This window comes from Amia ocellicauda, chromosome 10 (genome assembly GCF_036373705.1).
Source record: "Amia ocellicauda isolate fAmiCal2 chromosome 10, fAmiCal2.hap1, whole genome shotgun sequence".
NCBI lineage: Eukaryota > Metazoa > Chordata > Actinopteri > Amiiformes > Amiidae > Amia > Amia ocellicauda.
In genome coordinates this window covers 23,888,804-23,910,444 of record NC_089859.1, presented here as the reverse complement: position 1 = coordinate 23,910,444, position 21,641 = coordinate 23,888,804, and the positions used below count along the sequence as shown (strand labels likewise).

The following is a 21,641-nucleotide window of genomic DNA, read 5'->3' as shown; positions in this document are numbered from 1 at the left end:
GAAAAAGCATTTCTTTTTACTAAAAGTTTGTTTCATGTGTTTATCATACTTCTTCAATGTGTTTTTCGAATTCGTATTTAAAAAAATAAGACACTGTGAGCAATCCATTTATAATTCCTTTCCTTTTCCTTTTTAAGTAGCCACGAGACTGGTTTATCTATCCTGCAAAACCTGCTTCAATTGAATTCCCATAGTCTCTGAAACATTTAATTTTACTCAAACACCATCACATCTATATATTATTTTCACCAAAAAGTAAAAATAGATGTATAAGATCCCAATTATATACTAAGTAAATTAAAGTATGAACTGCCAAACAAATACGTTTGGTTTAAGGAGTCCTGCCAGTGTGCAATGTGGTGAACACTGAAATACTAACAGACAAACTTAGTAAAACAATAACAAATAGGCATCATAAGTAACCTATCTAACTGAAAATCGTTCAATGATTAAAGGCAGTGTTTAAGGAATCGTGTAATGTTGTCGCACAGGTATATGTATTCGGGTTTCATTCGAATATGGCAATATTTAAAGTGGACAACTTTCACAGTTTCCCTTTTTTAATTAATTGGCTTTGAACTTCTATATTACTATGGACATCACCTATAACCTTGGGAGTAAGAGCTAAGTGAAGCTCCGGCCTGCCTGCCGGTGACGTAAGTTCTATTTTCTCACTTGTATCTATTCATAAACACATGTTTAAAGATCTGTATGTTGTCATGTGGGCTAAATCATTTTTTAGCGGATGACCAAAACAGCAATGCAGTGCAAAATTGTCTGAAAAGAGCAATAAAGAGACAGGATCTGAATCTCGGGCGTGAATCCTGGTTTCCAAGATGGTTCGGCTCCGTAACGCATCCTCTCAGGGTCTGCGGAATCCCGACCTCATTACCGCACATCCTCCCTGTTGCTGTAGCAACTTGGCCATAAAAAGTGTCTGAGTCTGGAGCATTTGTAGAATTGGAGTGCAGTGCAATAAAATGTCTGAGACCAAGGTTATTAACTGTTACGAAGGAGTTAAAAACAAGGAGAGGGGACAGGAGAAAGGCCATATTCACCAGCCATGCGGGCTGCAGTCTTAACGCGCTTTCTACAGGCACAGGAATATTCAATAATCCATACCCACGGATGCGTGGCCACAGGGTGGCACTCTTTAGATCAATGTCATGGCCGTGGATCTCAACACTATGGAAGGATCCCTTCCTGTGTTTTAAAACACTCGAATCTGCATTGCATTGTATAGAAGCCCCGTGTACAGGTAAAATGCTTTTGAAATATAAAATTGATTATAGTGAAAATGTACATTTTCATTACTTTAAATAACGAAATGTGTTTTTTCTTTGTTTTCATAGCAATTAAGCATGCTTTATTGTTCTGCTACAGAGATGACTCCGCACAGGTTTTATTTCCGATTCGTCATTCTTAAATTAATTTTGTGTAATAACACAAATCTCTGTCTCCCTGTTTATCGGTCTCTGTATTCTGTATCTACTCATCTATCTGCTCTTGCCTGTATGAGTTACTTTCGCTTTATGATTCGACATTTGTAGAGAAAATTATTTTATTACAGCTTATAGGCCTACTCACTGTTTTGTTAAATACATATGTGTGTGTGTGTGTGTGTATATATATATATATATATATATATATATGTGTGTGTGTGTGTGTGTGTGTATGTGTGTGTATGTATATATACATGGATGTGTATATGTGTATGCATACGCTTTCATCTCATTATTTTAAATATAGAAGATTTAAAATAGTTTGCCATGTACTTTGCCCAATATTCAACGTAAGATGCTGAAAAAGTACATAGAAAAATAATGTTTTAACATTACACATACGTAAAACGCTTTCCTTGTGTTATAATAATTGATTGTCAGCTACCGATTTGAACTTAAAACACATTCAAGAAACATTTTTTAATTTTAAAAACGACTTTATATACCAATACAATTTCTTCCGCAACTGAGAGAAATGTTTCCCATGGGAAAAATGTTTATCTATCTATGTACTTATCTATCTATCTATCTATCTATCTATCTATCTATCTATCTATCTATCTATATATATATATATCAATAAAGACACGCAAATACAATATTTTTCCTGTGCGTAATCCTACCTGACTGAATAATCTAAAATATTTTTGAAAACTGTGCTTCACTTTACTACTTTAGCAAAAATGTAGCCAAAGTGATCTTAATTTCAAAAGAAGTACTGCACTGTAAATTAGAACAAACTTTACAGATCTGTCCAACATGCAACATTATCTAGTGTCTAGAAGACCGAATCTTTTGTAGGTAAAAGGATATTACGTACGTGCAACGTTAGATTATATTAGATAGATTTGTTCAGTAAAGATATCAGGACACAAAATACAAACATTAATCTGTGTATAATATTGTTTTATTTCGTCTCTTGTGGAAAATTTAAATTTCCGGTGGATGTAATTAAAGCTTACATTATACACTGAACATTATATTATAATTCTTTTGACGACAGAATGTATTTTTTTTACGACTCAGAGGTCCAAATTGTATTGAACCGATGGAAAAATAAACATTTACGAGTTTTGCGTGTGTTTGTATGCGTTTGTCTATATATCTGATATAGTAAATATGTATGTGTGTGTATATGTATATATGTGTATGTGTATATGTGTGTGTGAAATACAGAAGGGCCATATTGGAGACAAAATAAGACGGCAATGAAACAATTTAATTCTGCATGCCTTTGACATAATATAAATATAGACATGTTGGAAATTACCTTTTTTACTTTAAGACAAAACAGTCGGTTTGCACCCACTGCAACAGCAGTTTTTTTAAGGATTTATATTCTCCATAAATGTAAGGGTTCATTGCGCATTTCTATAATACAATACGTCCTAATAACAAGACAGTTTTAAAACAAAGGTACCCTAGCCTGTTTCTTCAGGCTTTTAACAGGGTTTTTAAGGTGGACTGGGCAGATTGTGGGGGGAGATGAATGCATTAAGTTCACGATCTAGGCTAAAAACAAACTGGGAAGCTGGCGCCGATCTGTGCGCTTTGTTTACCACTCCATGTATGGAGAGATACCCTGCCATAGCCATGAGACCAGACCCGCGTGTTGGTCTTCCAGAACACATTGTAATAGTAATTGTATGATTGTTCAAAGGCAAAGGCAACACTTCTTAACGCAGTTTTTAGTAGGGCACCTAATACGCAACTGTTGTTGATCGTTGGTTTGTCTGTCCAGGGAGCAAAAGCACGCTTTACGTTTTAATATAATTGGTCATGATTAAATAGTTCCTTGATTCATTCACTTGGCGTTTTAAAATAAGTAATCGATGTTTTGAATTACTGAAATTATAAAATTGTGAATGTCTGTAGCAACGGGAATATTTGATGCCGTCTAAGGCCTATGTTTGTTAACTTTATTTATTATAAAATAAATTCACAGACATGTAAAACGTTTAATTATATTTGTACTGAGCAATGCGTAAAATACATACTTTTGGTAATGGTTTAGTCTGAACCCACTATAGTACGTAGTCCAAATATGGCATTAATTCATTCAGCTATGCTAGACCTCTGACTGACAGAGGACTTGTCTACAACACACAATCACGCTGTGAGAGTAATCCTCTGCATGATACACATTTTAATGCAGATCATCACAATGCGCAAACTGTAATGTTTTGGTTTACTGTATGATAACTAGACAGAAACTCCGAACACAATGAATGCACAACTTGTGTATTAAGATCTCATATGTAGTTCTCTTTTTCTTTTCATTCTGACCACAAAAACAAAGACGTTATTAAAAAGATAAATTTTCCTTGGCCCATTCCAGTAACAGGATCCCAGAAACTGTGACATAAAAATAGTCCTTAGAGACTCGGTGTCTAAATTGTCCACTTTCAGAAATATTTTTACTTTAATTTCATTGCGCTTCGCTACCTATTTATAATATCGAATATTAAATTGTACTTTTATACCGACTCGCAATAAACAACACATGATAACTTGACCTTATTGTAGGCCATAGTATTCAAAACGTAAAATATTTTAAATTTAAGTAAATATATACCTTGTTATACAACTATATTAACTATATTGTATACGAAAGTATGCATGTGCCCGTTTAACATTGATACCCTTAAAGAGTACCGTTGGATTTAGAAGATGAAAACTATAATACATTATTATCCATTAGTAGTTACAAACATGCTCGCACTATATATATATATATATATATATTACATTTAATTGTACCTATACTTCCACATAAAATAAGACGTCCTACTCCTTTTTAGGTTACAAATTTCACGCATAAGTCTGTTTGAAATGAAACTGAAGTGATATCAATGTTCTGATTTTTCTATCTTTTCCACTGACGGCAGAGATAGATTTGACCCCATCGCCATTGCGTAAAGCTCCTGTGGGGAGGAGTCTCCAAGTGCGTTCTGGTTTCAATTGGCTGTCTGCTCGCACCGTGCACTGGGGGTATCTCTAATCATATTCACCATGTTTTGCACAAGAAATGTCAGCCAGAAAGGGCTATCTTCTCCCCTCGCCAAATTATACCACAACAATGTCATGCTCAGACAGCCCGGCTGGAAACTCATTTCTAGTAGACTCCTTGATCAGTGCCAGCCGAGCCGAAAGCGGTGGCGCCTACTATCAGGGCAGTGGCGTTTACTTGCCACCAGCTTCTGAGCTGCCTTACGGACTACCCAATTGTGGATTTTTTCCAGGATTAAGTAAACGGAGCGAGGCGAACTCCCAGAATATGGTTCCCACCTCCAGCCCGTACATGCCCGGGATGGAGGTATGGCTGGATCCACCGAGATCATGCCGCATGGACCCACCTGCGAATCAGCAGGTAGCGCCCTGTTCCTTCTCGCCGAGCATTAAGGAGGAGAGCGCCTATTGCCTTTACGAGTCGGAGAAGTGTCCAAAAGGGTCAACGGCAGAAGACCTGTCCTATTCAAGGCTAACATCTGGCTCCTGCGCCGTCAGTGAGGGCGGCACGGTTCCTGTACCTGGTTACTTCCGCCTCTCTCAGACTTATGCAACTTCAAAGGTGTATCACGGTGTTCAGTCGAGTTCGTCTCCGTTTGTCCTGCAACCGCCGGTCCGTTTCGAGACGCCGCCGTCGTCCGCTGCCTCTACAGAGACTGGCAGGAGAGGCAGTGAGGAGGCAGCCCCCAGCACTTTACCGTGCGTCCCCCAAAGAGAGGAGGAGAACAGGGTCTCTTCGGCTGCAGAGGACTCCTCTCCAGACCCCACAGAGAATGGCAAAACAAGTCCCGACAAAGCGTCCAAAGGTAGGTGAACTGCCACCATGCATGTGTGGAGATGGCAATAAGGCTCGGCCAAGACAATGACAGGTATGACGACGAGCAGGGTTTTACTGACCCTGTGAACTTTTTATATTTGTGTGTAAGCACTGCTGTTAAAATGCACGTCTACTTCTGGTTTAACAGCTGAAATCCGCAGTCAATCCAAACCAGTTTATAAATATATACATAACATATTCCAGAAAATGACTAATAATTCCCACAATCGTTTCAGAAAACCACGGAGATTAAGTATGATATTTGTTCAGCGTCCAAAGCAAACATTAAGTACATGCAATAAATAAACCTATAAAGGGAGTGAAATATGCTTTATGATTTTGAACCTCTTTGAAGAATCCTGTGTGTGTCTGTCAGTATTAACATTTAAATATCACATACCATTTAAAGTATTTATTGTACTTCTCTCTGTAAAATATATGTGTGTCTACCTCTAACTTAAACCCATGGTGTTTATTATTATTATTATTATTATTATTATTATTATTATTATTATTATTATTATATCTGACTGCAGGCTTTGTCCATGGAAACTATACACATTTTGTGTAGGCAGTGTTAAATTTCAATATTGTGAAGAGCAATACAAATTAAATACGATATGTATGTGTGTGTTTGTGCATGTGCGCTAGTTTTCTATATAGTTTTACGTATACGATACACATACATTGTTTAGGCTATTTATTTGTTTCTGAAATGTTCCCCAATTCTATACTAACATTTAAATTTTTCAAGGAAAAAGAAAACGTGTTATCGTTTCCCCATACTTTACGTATTCATTATTTTAGGCAAGAAAGTATAGCGTTAAAGTTTTTTTTATGCACGACAATGTATTAGCGCGCTCATTTTATACTAATTATCATCATCACCATCAAACCTAAACTCATACATTATAACATCATTATATGTATAAGTAAGGTTAGGTTATATTGGATTTGACCTGGAAATATACAGGCCCGGACCAAATAAAAACTGCGATCCACCCGCCTCTTGCACATGCAAAGAAAAAACGAGTTAGTTGCAGGTTTGCATGAGGTGGAACACAAACTCCTTTCTCGGACAAACAGCTGTCAAACTGTATTGTATTTTTGTGTGCATTGGTAGATTAAAGTTTGGATTTGGCCCAGGCCACAGAAACATCAAAAGTAATCACAGCCTTGTACAATATAGCAATTGTTACAGGCCTATGTTTTCTTGTTGGTTTGTTTTCTTTTTTTCTCTCTGAGATTTTCTTGCATATGTGTATTTTGTAACATGCTCTGCTATTGCTTCTTTAGGAGATACGAAGAATGAAAACACAGCAAACTGGCTGACAGCAAAAAGCGGAAGGAAGAAACGCTGTCCCTACACCAAGCACCAGACTTTGGAGCTGGAGAAGGAGTTCCTGTTCAACATGTACCTGACTCGAGAGCGGCGCCTAGAGATCAGTCGCAGTGTCCACCTGACGGACAGACAGGTCAAGATCTGGTTCCAGAACCGCAGGATGAAACTGAAGAAGATGAGTCGAGAGAACAGGATCCGGGAACTGACTGCGAATTTCAGCTTTTCGTGATCAACCTGCACCCACCTGGTCATCCACTCCTGCCATCTCCTTGGACAAGCGTGAGGGTCACGTCAAGGTTTCCACGAACCCAGATGATGTGCATAGTTGACTTTGTGCTCTTGCTCAGTGAATGTTGTTTGGGTACATGCTTCAATCGAGAACTTTTTTTGTATTTCGCCTGTTTACATGTCTGTTTTATTTCGATTTTTTTCGCGAAGAACATGATGTATAGAATAGGAAAGAGGACACGCGGTCTTTGGACAGCTTTTTGACATAAGTGCATAAAAAACATCTTTAAAAGGAATTGGACTGACCTAATATCGACGTGTACTGTATTGGTAGAATAAGCTCCAGATTCCACTGAGATTGACTGTGGTGCATGCATACACAATGTGTGGAGGCTTTATTCTTAAAGCTTTAAGATATTGTATATAACACTGAACATATAGGATTCAGCTATAGATTATCTGCACAATCATTAAAGGAGTATACACCTTACTCGTGGGGCTGACGTCCACTTACCTCTTTTTAGCGAAACGCTAGCTGTAGATATTTATGTATATCCTGTTTTTGTGAGTATGTAGATAATTTGTACAACTATTGCCACAGCGACGCAGTGTAAACAGTGTCGTGTACAAACAAAACTGAAAAAAAAAGTTTTTTATGCTTTCCAGGCAATGTATTTTTTTTTTTTAAAGGGACGGGTGTGTAAAATTAAAGGCAGAGAATATTCTATTCAATCTATACTGTGAAAAAAACTAAACAGTTTTATTGTGGTGTAAATAAATAAGACGGTGTTCTAATGAAAGCTAAATGTTGTGTCTGTCGTTATAAATAAATTATCGATACTAAATACTGGTTTTAGTATTATTTTGCGTGTGCATGTTTATTTGTATGTGTATTATGTACACGTATATATATATATATATATATATATATATATATATATATATATATATGTATATATATACGTAATGTGTGTGTTTCTTTTATTGGTTTTTATTTCATGTAAGTGTTTAATTTGACAACGTTGTCATTTTACCTATTGTGGGAAGTGTGTTCCTGTATGTTTGAAATTTGCTTACCGCGAAAAGTAGTAGTGTTCCTCATTCCCCTCAATTACTGTTGGAATCCATTTAAATATTACCTAGACGGTCGTAATTTGTCTGGGCTATGTAGCAATAGTGCTGTAAGGTTTGTCGGCTTTTGTTGAGTTTTATGACTTGCTAGTATATCTGGATTGTTGCTGTCCTGGACGAGTGGTTTCAGTTGACTGAAAGCTGCAAACACAGAGGAAGCAAATTACCTTTCTTAAGTATAGGAAATTGGTTTTCTTTGAGCCACAAAGTTACCAGCGATTCCCCGAAAGCAGGGAAGTTAATTTTCAAGAGCCTTCACAGGAAGGGAGATTCAAAGGTGAGCCCAAAGAAATACGAAATCAATGTATGTGTCGCCTATGTAAACTTGTTTACTGTATGTGTGTGTGTGATACATTATACCCACGCCTGCTCCTATTTATTACTTCACTTATTTGCAAAACGTTTTAAAGATATTCATTTAATTTAGTTTGTTACAACATTTTGTAAATGTTTGAAATGTTTGAATGTTTGAGTAGATTGTATTTTATCTTGCGGGATCAAATCTTCTAACTGCTGAAATCCAGCTGCATAGTAAGGATAATACTGAATTATATATATTGTTATATTCACCAAAAATTGGAAGCTTTTCCGTCTGACGTTTAGAGGATCTGAGACTGTCGAGTGGTCTAGGTAGTTTCATGTTGTTGGGCTCCATTTTCTATTCCTACAACACGAAACTGCCTTAACTGCCCCAGTTACCGACATCGCAGCTGTGAAATGGCTTATATTTGCTGTAAAAAAAATCGGCCAAGTGCAACTATTTTTGTTTCAATCACTTCTTTTTCTCTGGTAACAATCAAGGTCAGGTGTATGTTAAATTAAATTAATTCGATTATTTATATTTAATGTATGTTCAATTTATAGGTTTAAATTGTGTCTCTTCAATGTTGTTGTGTTCTGCTTGTTTTGGAAAACTATAACTAATCTTTCAGCGTGTTCATATCATTTACATTGAATGCTGTTTTTCTTAATCAAACGTGCAATACGTGCTTCTGTAATTGAGTGGGCTATCAAACTATCTGTAACATCTTGCGTCTTTAACACACATACAAACATAAACACACACACACACACACACACACACACACATTTATATACACGACTTTTAGAGAAAATGAGTGGATAGTCGTGTACTTGGAAAGTGGTAGAAGGCGTTTCTCTGAAACCCACGATAAGGAGTCAGAAGGCCTCGGTTATGACCATTGCATGACAGTCTGACTCCAAGGTGCCCGAGAGAGCCGGACTCCCAGCAGAGCGCCGTATGGTCTGCATCGCAACAGACAAAACACAAACACAAACAGGGCCTGCATTACTGACGTGGGGATGAGACAGGGAAACTCAGTATCTACGACAAGTCAAGTAAATAACGCCTGCAGATAACTTCATAGCACTTACTCTATCTCTCTTTAATGGAATTTAATTCACCTTATTTATTTACCGAATCAGATTGTTTTACCTCTGAAAGAAGGTTACACCGTCTAGGTATCTGTTTATCTATCTACCTGTCTATCTTTCTGTCTATCTGTTTATCTATCTATCTTTCTGTTACATTTAGATTTGTTTTATCCCATTTTCTCTGTATTTGCTCGTTGATCTTGTAATATGGGATTGATCCGTTCAATGTGTCAGTCAGGGATAAAAATAAATAAAATACATGTATTTAAAGCCCAAGAAACTATGTTGATACTTTATTGCTTCACGTTGAAGAAATGGCGTCCCTCACTTATATTTTAAAATAAGTTTCCATGTTTAACGATACCTTTAGCATTACAATAACTACACAATAATCAATTTTGGAAAAATATTTGTTGTTTTGAGTTGTTTCTTTTAGTCCAGCTTTACTTTATTGTATGGCAATAAACAGAGTAGTAAAATACTGCCTTGCGGCGTGATCTTTCTTCTTGTACAAATCAACCATTTTTATTTTTGTTCTGATGATTTTGTTAAACAGTATGTTTTTTGTTACTTGTGTATTTTGATATAATATTACTCGTATAATGATAATAATAATAATGATAATAATACAAAGTATTATTATTATTATTAATAATAATAATAATAATAATAATAATAATAATAATAATATAATATCACTGTTGTTGTATTTCGACAAAATCGAGTTTTGTTGGTACAAAAACATGATTATTTTCTACACTTCACAAAGTTATGTTACTGCTGTAAGATTTTGCTGCTTCAATTGCTCTACAATTTAAAACAATACACATATATTGTAGCATACGAGCGTTTCTGTTGACCCCTTTTAAAATATTTAAATACAGATTTACAAAGGCATAGTGTGTCATTTTATTCTTACTACACAATACACCCACTATTTAATTTAAATTATTTTAAGGTTGTTGTGTTGAAACGAATACCGATAATATTCACTGTATAGGTTAATGTATTTAGTACATTCAAGCCTTTATTTCACTCATGGGTTCCAGACCAAAACTGACCATAACCACACCATACACGTGCAGATCTCATATTAATTCATTTTACAATTAAGATGGAGTGCAATATATATTCTGCTTCGTGGAAACTGTATAACAAAAACAACAGCAATGATAATGTTATTAATAATAATACTATTATTATTATTATTATTATTATTATTATTATTATTATTAACAATACTAATATTAATGATTAAAGAATAATATAAATAATAATAATAATAATAATAATAATAATAATAATAATAATAATAATACTGTGTGGCTTATTATTAGAGAGTGACTAAAGTTTATTGTATTTATGGTCCTAAGTCTTTTCTTTCTTACCAGGTTCCTGGTTTTGTATGGACAAAAATGAGCTTTGAACACCAGTACTTTTATTTTCAAGTGCATTTAAGAGGTTATTATTAAGTTCAACAATTATCTCGTATAAAATGGAAACGGACTTTAACAACGTACAACTGCTTACTTTTTTCACTGTTACGTTTTCTATGCATTAACACATATAGACTATAACCTGCTTGGTGCAGGCCTGTCTTTCATTTTCATTAAAGTCATAATATCTTAGCGTTCAGAAAAACTAAAATATATTCTCATCACCAGTTTCAAATACTGCACTTGATCGAACAGGTCGCATCACACGGGTCCAATGCGCTGTAACCCTCCGCCTTGAACGCCAAACGCAGGCGGACAAAGGAAGAAACGAGAGCAGAGTCTGAACTACAGGCTGGCCGGCAAATCCTGTCAAAACACTGATACAATAACGGAAAATAGACAGGATACGTTTCAAAGCTTAAAAAATTATACAAGTAGCTCTATGTGTTTTTATTTCCTTTATCCAATTAAATAATGATAGTTTCTATTATTTATGAATAGCTGTTTTTATAAAATGTTTTTGTCTTGATGTATTTCCACGAAGTAAAGTGTTATTTAAAAGTAACCCGATAATAAAATTGCTGTTTGCATTTTGCAGAGTATAAGCCCCCTCGCTCAAATGACTGGCAATATAAAAAGAGAAAGATGAAAAGTAAAACATAAATAAAAACTTTGAAGAAAACAAAACTCTCAAACGTTCAGGCCTGTATTGTATAATAAGCTGTATTTATATGTGAGCGCAATACTTCGATAATATAACATATCCGTGACAAAAAGGCCCGTTTTCTCGTCTTCAACCTGGCCCTTATATTTCAGACCTTTACCTCCAGTGAAATCATTACACACAGAAAGCTGTATTAGTTATTATAATTTTCACATCAGTCTGCACTTAACATTGTTACAACGCATGGGGGTCACAACACGTTTTCCCCAATGCATACAGAGTCAAAAACACATGTGTGTGCAAGTCCTACTTTTATCTCCGCAATGCAGAATGCACCGCTAAATTTCCTTGACAAATAATATAACACAAGGCTAGCCATTCACGTCATATTTTCATAAACTATATATATATATATATATATATATATATATATATATATAGAGAGAGAGAGAGAGAGAGAGAGAGAGAGATTCTATATATACACAAACACACACATATACATACCTACATACACGTAGTGATGCGGGTTTAAATGCGTAATGCAAAATAAAACTTTTCCCCCTGATGTCAGACCGCTTTCACCAATATTATATCACGCATTGTTTCATTCACTGTTTAATTTAATGTGAAGGTTAACGAGTGTAAGTTATTCGGTAGAGAAAAGGCCTCTGATAGATTGATTCATGCTGACATGAACTAGTCCCCTACAAGTCCCTCTGCAAAGCTGAGATTTTAATCTCTTTTGGCTACGATTAAAATAAACTTTACTGTAGATATCAAATAATATCCCTTTGCATAAAAACATATGGCTTTGCTATAAAAAATGACGACTGGAAAACAGTGACCCTTTAACAGCCGGCGCACTGATTTATTCTTTATTGTGCTGCCGTGCGGTCACGTGGCCCGGGGGCCCAATGGGGCGCCAGTCTGCGCGCAACTTATTAGCTGACTGTAGTCTTTGTGAGGCCAAGTTGCTGCTTGAATTCTAGTTTCTTATTTTGTGAACATAGTCCGGTGTATGTGTGGCGTGTGTGTGTGTGTGTGTTTGTGTATATGTGTGTTTATTGCATGCAATGTCGGCTTCAGGGACTCTCAGTAATTATTATGTGGACTCTCTTATTATCCACGAGAGTGAGGATCCTTTACAGCCCAGATATCCCACTGGTCCAGGGGTTCAACAAGCAAGACAGCCAGCTTTGCCCGAGCACACCGAGCTGACCCCATGCAGTTTCCAGACGAAATCCTCTGTGTTTGGCACATCCTGGAGCCCCGTGCATGCTCAGCCTCCCAGCAGTGTGGCCTCGGTCTACCATCCGTATGCGCATCACCAAGGGCCAGCTGGGGAGTCCGATGGAAGGTACTTGAGGTCTTGGTTACTGGAGCCCATGTCTGGATCCCTGCCTTTCCCCGGATTACCATCGAACAGGCAGTACGGTGTCAAACCCGAGCCTCTGAGCCGGAGAGGCGACTGCGCCACGTTTGAGACGCACACCCTGGTTCTGTCCGATTTTGCCACTGGATCCTCCCCGGCAGAGAAGGAGAAGCATCCCAGCGAAGTAGCCTTTTCCGACGGGAATGGAGAGAATGTGTCAGCCGAGGAGAAATCAGAAGTTGATGCTAGTAAGTGCCATCTACATTATTGTATTTTCTATGTGTGATCTATTAGTGTATGTATATGTTTATGTTCTTGCGCAAGTAGAAATGGAGATGCATGGAAAAGCTATTCAAATGCTAAAAACTAAAGTGGTACTGTAGATGGCAACCGCATTTGTATGTGGTTAGTGGTATTTGAGTAATGCTTCATCTATCATAATGTCACACTGTAATATGTAAATATAATGGTTGAAATTCTTTATAATACACGACAGCACTTGTACTGAGTTGATTTAATTGTATAGTTCTCTGGTTAGCTTTGCTGTCCTTTATTAGCACATCCTTTTAACCATTAAGGAAATGTTAACGTATTATTATTATTATTATTATTATTATTATTATTATTATTATTATTATTTAATTATACCAGGGATAATGTATTAATCCCAACATCTTGTCATGTAAACTATTTTGTTATGGGGGAGGGGTAGAATCAATAACTCCTTGATTGAACAGAGGTGGACAACCATTGCACAATGAAATGTATTTGTTTGCGGGCTCCAATTATACAACTGCTTCACTAAAAATATAAATAGTGCCATGTGTCTGTCATACACATTTTCACATTCTTGAAACCTTCTTTCAGATAATCCTTCTTCAAACTGGCTTCATGCGAGGTCGACAAGAAAAAAACGCTGCCCTTACACTAAGCACCAGACATTAGAGTTGGAAAAGGAGTTTTTGTTTAACATGTACCTCACCAGAGACCGTAGATACGAAGTGGCAAGACTCCTAAATCTCACCGAAAGACAGGTCAAAATTTGGTTTCAGAACAGGAGGATGAAGATGAAGAAAATCAATAAAGATCGGCCGAAGGATGATTAATATTAAAGAACGCTGCAGAGAGAGAAAGAAAGAAAAAAAAAACACGAGAACAAACAAACACTGAAAATATTCGAGCTGTTTTATTTAAGGACATTAGCCCAACTTTAATTTTGCATTTATCTTATTCTATTTTTAAACGAGTCCTTGAATTTCATAAAGCAACGGGGACTTAAATGACAGATGTATTTGTAAAACGTTGTATTATTTGAAATATTCTCGGTGTTTTTCCTTTAAAACTACCTTGTGCTGCACAAATCCGTGGTCTGCACATGCCCGTGTGTGTAGTCCTGCTAAGTTATTGTTTTCCATGTTGCAGACCCATCTGCTGCCATACTTGAAATTGTGTCTTTCGTGTTGTAATTGTTTGTAACTGGACATTGTCGATTTTTCCGTGTTGTGTCAGTTTTGATTGTAGTTTCTCGATTTAACTCAGGTTGGAAAAGAGAGCATCGCTTAAACTGTAGTCATTTTGTAAATTAGAACAAGTGGCTGCAATTAAAATGAAAGAAAAAATACAGAGCAATTATTGCAGGTACTGAGATTTTATCTTTCTTTTTTTTACATTGGGTGCATGTGCTTCTGTGAACCCCTCTTAAATATACATATTTAATTTAATGCAAAATGGTGATATGCAGTCTGTCAAATGAGAAGGGAGAATGTGTTTGATATGATGTACAATGTTAAATGTTTTGACTACCTATATGTCCCTGAACTACCTATATCCATTAAAAAAAATATTGACAAAACTTAATGTGATGTTGTTGGTAATGGAATAGTGCTTTACTACGTTTGTAAAGTCTTAGAATAATAATTACTACAATCCAATTAAGGGGCATTTATTTGTAAGAAAACACTGTATGCTTTCTGGAATGATTACCTCATGGCCTGTTGACCAAACCTGTCTGTTTTCAAATGTAGTCCAGTTTGTATTTTAATAAAAAACGAATGCCTCTGAAAATCTTCTTGAACATCATTGTTAAGGTCTCATTTCTTCATTTGAATACATTTATTTCCACAGGCCTCTGTTTTTCTCACTCCAGTATTTTCCTGCCCGTGATAACTCCAAAACGCTTATCCCGAGAATTCAAATAAAATACATATATTTCGAGATACGTTTAAGAAAGCCCAATTGATCATAAATATACATTAATTTACACGCACACACTTTAAACTCTTGCCATAAAAAGTCAAATGAAATATATACACGCACAATAATGTTAGACTTAAAACGTGTTCTTATATACAAGAAACGGTTTAATCACATTCCAGTAATTAAACAAAACTGGAATTGTATGTTGTTTTTTTATTGTTTAAGTATTAGTCAAAACAGTGAATATAAAAATGCATGATACAATATTGGAAATATACATATGTATAAAAGCAAATGGATTCGTATAATCTCAGCAATGGATCGACACTAATTTGTAGTAAAAAAAAAATTCAATTACATTTTTTTAAACCTTACTAAGCAAATCTTACTAACTGTATTTATGTATGTATTTATTTATTAATCGAGACAGACAGGGCGATGCAGATAGCTGCATGTCTTGGCATAGGATGTTGTGAGCCATATACAGCAATAAAAGAAAATTACCCCTGCAGCCGTTTATGGGGTGTAAAACGCTTCAGGGAGACAGAAGAGGACACAAGTAAGAGGCCGAATGCTGACAGAATCTTTAAAGAATGAAATAACAGCAATATTAATCTCAAAAATATGTGCCTGTGTTACTATATGTTTATGTGTACTTTTGTTTAAAAAGCAGTTCAGTACCTTTCCCCTCGAATCTTGTCGTTTATTTTAAAGTGTTGTGACGCCCTCTCTTGCAGATGGAGCAAACTTCAAAGGCTTGTACAGAGACTGTGCAATAAAACGCAGGGTCTGGTATACTGTCTGGAATTTGACTTTTAATTAGTTTACAACTGTCCAGCCACAATTAGGCTGTTTCCAGAATAGACCATCCGTTTGTTGTTTTCTGCTGCTTTACACAAAAGGCTGGCGGAAATAACTTTCTTTATTGAGCTCTTTCGGAGGGGGGCCCAGAGATATCCTGCGCGCTTTGTTGTACCTGCGCCCTTAGGAACAGAGCTCCAACCGGCTGCCTGCGCAAACAGAGAACACGCAACCATAACAAGGGCCTCGTTATATGTGCACGTCTGCATTCGTTTCTTTTACAGACAATGTTCAAGGCCATGAACAGATTTAGAGCATGTTTACCCTATTGTGACTATAGTATTTCCAAGAGCACCAACATCAAGGTTCTTCCTAATATTTACGTATATAATGTTATTGTGTTAAAGTAAATATAATCAACTAAATATATATTATTAATTAATAAAATAACACCTAAAAAAACAACAACCAACCACACAAAACCCTGCTTTTGCGACTCCTCTACTGGGTTTCACGCATTGTGTTTCACGTTATTTCCACAGGCCAACAGTAGGTGGCAGCATTGTTCCACCAAACAGCCGCAACCGCTCCCCAAAAGCCACTTTCAGCCGGGAAATTATGGATGAAATCACTTGGAGAAACAACCTTCTGCTCTATATATTCAGCATAAATATCATCTTAGATTATTTGCACTGTTATACAAATACAAACAAATGGAAAATCTATTTAATTAATCGTTAATGATTTTGATATAGATCCTCTGTATGTGCCGCCTTGTATCAGTGTGTAGTCAAACATAGGACTGCAATGATCTCCGTTAGATCAATTCACGGAGTTTAAACTTCATTGCTGATGTGTTTTGATGATAAATATACACGCCGGGTGTTGCTGAGGAGATTCTATGTAATCGATATTATTCTGTAACCCTTTATATGAGTTATTCTTTCTGTGGGCATATTTAGTTAGCCAGGAGGCTAGTGTTAATTATTTTCATGGTGTTTGTGTTTCCACGGACAGAGTTTTTGTTTTGTTTCTTGTTCTATACGCTTAAGAAATACAGACGATACATACATTAACACACACACATATGTGTATATAAATAATATATACGGTGATATAAATATACATAACCTATAGCCTATGTCTCCACATTTTAGAAAGGTCGGATTATGAAGAATTTGAGGCTTGTTTACTTCGTCTTTTAAATATGTAATATAATATAATATAATAATATAACACAACTATAACAGTTGTGTCAATATTGTTGCAGTGTATTCATGGGTATTAATCCAAACGTTGCTTTTATTTTATTTTTTACAAAGTATACTCTTATTTTTACTGAAAATACACCACTATAGTTCCTGCTTTCCGCTTACGTTATGGCCTCTTTTATTATTTTATTATTCTTCAGTTTATCATAGGATCTAATATCCGATGTATAATATGTATGATAGGAAACATGCAACATAGCATGAAATACATTTACTAGATTAGGCCTATACACGCTTTCGAGGATTGTTTAGCCGTTCATTTAAAATTAAATACTTTAGTGCATTATCTATTATGAGCAAAATATGTCCTAATACACCCCCCCGACACACACACACACAAATATTCAATTTATATATTAAAATATATATATATAATCAATTTAATTTGGATTGACGCAAACTTTAAAACTATCACGATAACTGTATACATTTGAAATAATTTCGAAAAACAAAATGATATATAATTTACAATTATGTAATGATAGATATATAACATATTTGAAAAATTGGTGCATACGTTTCAATGCACATGTATTATTGTTGTAATTGTTGGAGTGGTTCTTGTTTATATTGTGTATTATTATTAAGCACTATTTCAATACTGCATACGGTATTTAAAAACTGCGTGCATTTCTTCTCTTAAAATGTTATAAATATATCAACAAAAAGCAATAATACATTATACATATGAAAATAAATAAAAACAAATTCTGTATCAGGTAATACAAACATAAACAAAACGTGTTTTGTAGGAATGATTGTTTGAATACACAGATTTGTATAATATAGATTTTAGCAACAATCTGGCGGTTAGTTACTTGAAATAAAAACAGCAACTTCTCGCTCTCCGTGTTGACGAAAGGAATTTATTTGCTCTCATTAGTGTTTATGGTGCCCATATAGCTGGGTGGAGATGCTTTATTCTTGCTGGGTATTCGGCTTCGGGCTCAGATAGAGGATTAGGACGGGAGAGAAGCTGGAGTCACAATAGTGAATATATTGTTCTGTTCAGGAATGTAACATCATTTTGCCAAGGAAGAACTGATTAAGGAGCAACATTTTTAAAAGGTATGTTTTTAAATGTATTTTTATGCTTCATGGCACTTTAAAGAACTACAAAAAATGTAATGAGTTCTAAAAATAGCGACCATGCGAAGTGATTCAAATTATTCAGCCGGGTAGTTTTGTTTAGATTGTGTAGAATTATTGATGTAGCTGCTTTGCAATATAAACACATTTCAAATGTAATCTGATAACAAGTATTTGTGTAAAATAATACCAAACAAACCATGACAGGGAACCTTGAAATTACTTTAATTCATTCATTTCAAAATACACTTTGTTTAAGAAATAGTACGATATGGCCCATTCGAAGTTGTATGTGATGAAAGTTACCTCTTCAATCTATCTAATCAAAATCATACATTTGATTCACTCGCCATACAAATTACAATTTTAAAACATGATGGTAGTCTATTCTTCTTTCCTTTTTCCGAAATGTAATCTCGACATCGAGTATTAGGTAGGCCTATTATTAAATATATATATACACACACACAAAAGTCACACACTTACATGTATAAATGTTTTGATTCGCTGCGGTTTCACGTTTCATTTGCGTTGTAAAAAGCATGAAAAAAACAAAATAACCTTTGCATGATTTGCGTGAACATAAACAGACATTAATACATTATTTTGAAAAGCTAGTGTGCGTGTATTTATGATCTATTGACCATCCTACACATATACACACGCACACAAACACGTATGTGTGTGTGTGTGTGTGTGTGTGTTTGTGGTTTGTCTCTATAATTGTATTTTGGTTTCCTGGGTATAATTCCTAACCCTTTTGGCTGCTGGGTGTTAGATTTGTGCAGCAGCGACCGACCAGATACAAAGTGAGTTACCGGATACTAACTGTGCATTTCTTTATTTTAATTTTTTTACTAATAAACGGAAAACCTTTCATTAACTTAATCCATTATTGTCCAGCCTTTATTTATTTATTTATGGATATGGTGCTGCTATATTTTGAAAGCATCAGCTGCAGGAATGCCCTTCACTCCAGATGCACGGAGCCATTGGCCGCTCCAGTCACACGGGTGGGTGACGTGATCACGCTAGCTGGGCTCTCAGGAAAATGGGGTTTGGTGTAAATCTGGGGTGTAATGCTGTCATTTATCACGCTACCTCGTAAAAACGACACCGAAGAGTCCCGGCCAACAAATCAACGGCCCAAATTATGAGTTCTTCTTATTATGTGAATAGTCTTTTTAGCAAATATGCGGCGGGGACTTCCCTGTTTCCCAATGTAGACCAGTCCTCCTGCTCTTTCGCACCCGGCGCTCAGAGAGCCGCATATGGACCGGGGACAGCCGCCTTCTCCTCGTCTCTACCCGGGCTCTACAGCGTCAATAATGCCATCTACCAGAACCACTCGGTGTTCACCTCCGGGTACAACCTGGGCTCGGACGCCTACAACCTGCCCTGCAACTCGTTTGACCAGAACATGCCCGTCCATTGCAACGACCTGGCCAAAGGCAACTGCGACAAAACGGACCCCCTGAGCATCCACTCTCAGGCTGATAGCAATCTCCGGATGTACCCCTGGATGAGAAGTTCAGGTAGGGGCAAAATGTGTCTGAAAAGCAGGTTTCGGCTCTGAATGTGCCTTTAAAATCCCTGCCAGTGCAGAGGCTTTATGTTTTTAATTATTGCCTGGGTTGCCTTCGTCGTGGAAAGCCTGTGGCATTGTATGTAAATGAGAATCATAAAACTTTTATTGCGCAAGTAATGAGTTCCATCCTCGTAAATTCATTGGACTTCCGTTGCTTTAAAGTTCAGCACAATGGTATATGGCTTGTTTATGTCCTCTCTTGTATAGATTCCAATTGTGTATATTTCCTTTTATTTTTCTCCTTTTTTTAAGCAAAATATTTAAAACGTAGCCTAATGTACAGCAGATTTTCAAGGGGAAACAATCTTTATGGTAACATTATTATATGCTATTATTATTTATTTATTTATTATTATGTTATTATTATCCAATATTTATATTTATTTATCAAATAGTAGTAGCTATATGTCTCTCTCTCTCTCTCTCTCTCACACACACACACATCTGTTTATCTGTGTTTGTGTGTGTATATATGTTATATACACTACATACACATACATACATACACATTTGTGATGGAGATCATTGCTGCAACTTTTTAAAAATTGACGCAGTGAAGTCAATGAGTTTATTTTCGTTTGCCCTCTTTATAAGAAGGCACTGAATTGTAGTCTTTCATTTTGGGGATTTTACGCTGGTAAGAAAGGTCTGAGATTTATTTATTTCAATTTATGTGTGAATTTTCCCCTTAATTCCAAACAATAACCTCGTTCTACCTTTTTAATTTTGAATAACAAACAAAATGAATAAAACTATATTATCATTATAATAATAATTATTATTAGCTTATCAGGTTGGATTTTAAGATGGAAATCGCCTCCCATAGTTTTTGCAGCACAATAATAATAATAATAATAATAATAATAATAATAATAATAATAATAATAATAATAATACGTGTTATGATAGCAGTGTCCCTGTGCTTCCAGGTGCTGACAGAAAGCGGGGCAGACAGACCTACACCCGGTACCAGACCCTGGAGCTGGAGAAGGAGTTTCATTTCAACCGCTATCTGACTCGCCGGCGGCGCATCGAGATCGCCCATGCCCTGTGCCTCACCGAGAGGCAGATCAAAATCTGGTTTCAGAACCGCAGGATGAAGTGGAAGAAAGAGCACAAGGAAGACAGCTCCATCTCCAGCACAGCCCCCAAATCCACAGCGGAGGAGAAGGAAGAGGAGGACGAGGAGGAGGAAGACTGAAACACACAAACAGGCCAACCATGAACGTGCACACGTTTATAATGTGAACAAGTTAGGACCAATGAAGGGACTAATTCTCAGCCAGTGCAAGCTTTCAACATCTGTTCATTGTGTTGTTTAGAATCAGCAGGATTTCATTTGTATTTTACATGTTCTTGTGACGATTTTAAATATTTGTTTCCACTAATTAGTGGTGAGTTCTGTCAGGGAAGTACAACATTTTGGACTCTTACATACTAAACCAATTCCAGGAAGGAGAAAACAATGAGATTCAGTATTTAGACTGCAGGCCTAGCATTTTAAAGCACTAATGAAACTACCTATTAAAAGCTCCTCGGGTTTTACTTTACGGGCATGTGCATTAAACAAAAGCAAAACCTACCTATTCCGAGTTAACTCTTTCTATATTATTATTATTATTATTATTATTATTATTATTATTATTATTATTATTATTATTATTATCTTTGGTAAGTATTGGAGAAACAGTAACATTCCTTAACTACCTTACAAATCAGAAAAGCTACCTACTTTAACTCATTTGTTTTTACTGTGTAATATAGTATGCATGTAAAATGTGAGTTTTGTAAATAAATACG

At 36.0% G+C, this 21,641-nt stretch overlaps 3 protein-coding genes across 3 annotated transcripts in view; all 3 read left to right on the top strand.

Annotated features, from left to right (window-relative positions):
* Positions 1 to 4,372: 4,372 nt before the first annotated feature.
* Positions 4,373 to 7,743, top strand: hoxa10b (homeobox A10b). Its single transcript, XM_066715645.1, has 2 exons — positions 4,373 to 5,317; positions 6,625 to 7,743. Exons 1-2 carry the CDS (start codon positions 4,531 to 4,533, stop codon positions 6,897 to 6,899), a joined length of 1,062 nt encoding a protein of 353 aa, XP_066571742.1. The 5' UTR covers positions 4,373 to 4,530; the 3' UTR covers positions 6,900 to 7,743.
* A 4,518-nt stretch (positions 7,744 to 12,261) lies between these two features.
* On the top strand, positions 12,262 to 14,970 carry hoxa9b (homeobox A9b). Its single transcript, XM_066715644.1, has 2 exons — positions 12,262 to 13,144; positions 13,764 to 14,970. The coding sequence occupies exons 1-2, from the start codon at positions 12,598 to 12,600 to the stop codon at positions 14,000 to 14,002; spliced, it is 786 nt and encodes a 261-aa protein (XP_066571741.1). The 5' UTR covers positions 12,262 to 12,597; the 3' UTR covers positions 14,003 to 14,970.
* Positions 14,971 to 19,158: 4,188 nt separating this feature from the next.
* Positions 19,159 to 21,641, top strand: part of LOC136760306 (homeobox protein Hox-A7) — a 3,108-nt gene continuing 625 nt past the window's right edge. The window contains exons 1-2 of the mRNA XM_066715643.1: positions 19,159 to 19,788; positions 20,771 to 21,641. The exon at positions 20,771 to 21,641 is cut by the window's right edge and continues 625 nt beyond it. Coding sequence (XP_066571740.1) covers positions 19,407 to 19,788; positions 20,771 to 21,042 — 654 coding nt within the window. The 5' untranslated portion in view covers positions 19,159 to 19,406 and the 3' untranslated portion in view covers positions 21,043 to 21,641. The remainder of the gene's footprint in view (positions 19,789 to 20,770) is intronic.

Coding starts and splice junctions, on each gene's coding strand:
- hoxa10b (XM_066715645.1), top strand. CDS start 4,531: ATGTCAGCCAGAAAGGGCTATCTTCTCCCCTCGCCAAATTATACCACA. Junction 5,318..6,624: donor TCCCGACAAAGCGTCCAAAG/GTAGGTGAACTG, acceptor TTGCTTCTTTAG/GAGATACGAAGAATGAAAAC.
- hoxa9b (XM_066715644.1), top strand. CDS start 12,598: ATGTCGGCTTCAGGGACTCTCAGTAATTATTATGTGGACTCTCTTATT. Junction 13,145..13,763: donor GAAATCAGAAGTTGATGCTA/GTAAGTGCCATC, acceptor ACCTTCTTTCAG/ATAATCCTTCTTCAAACTGG.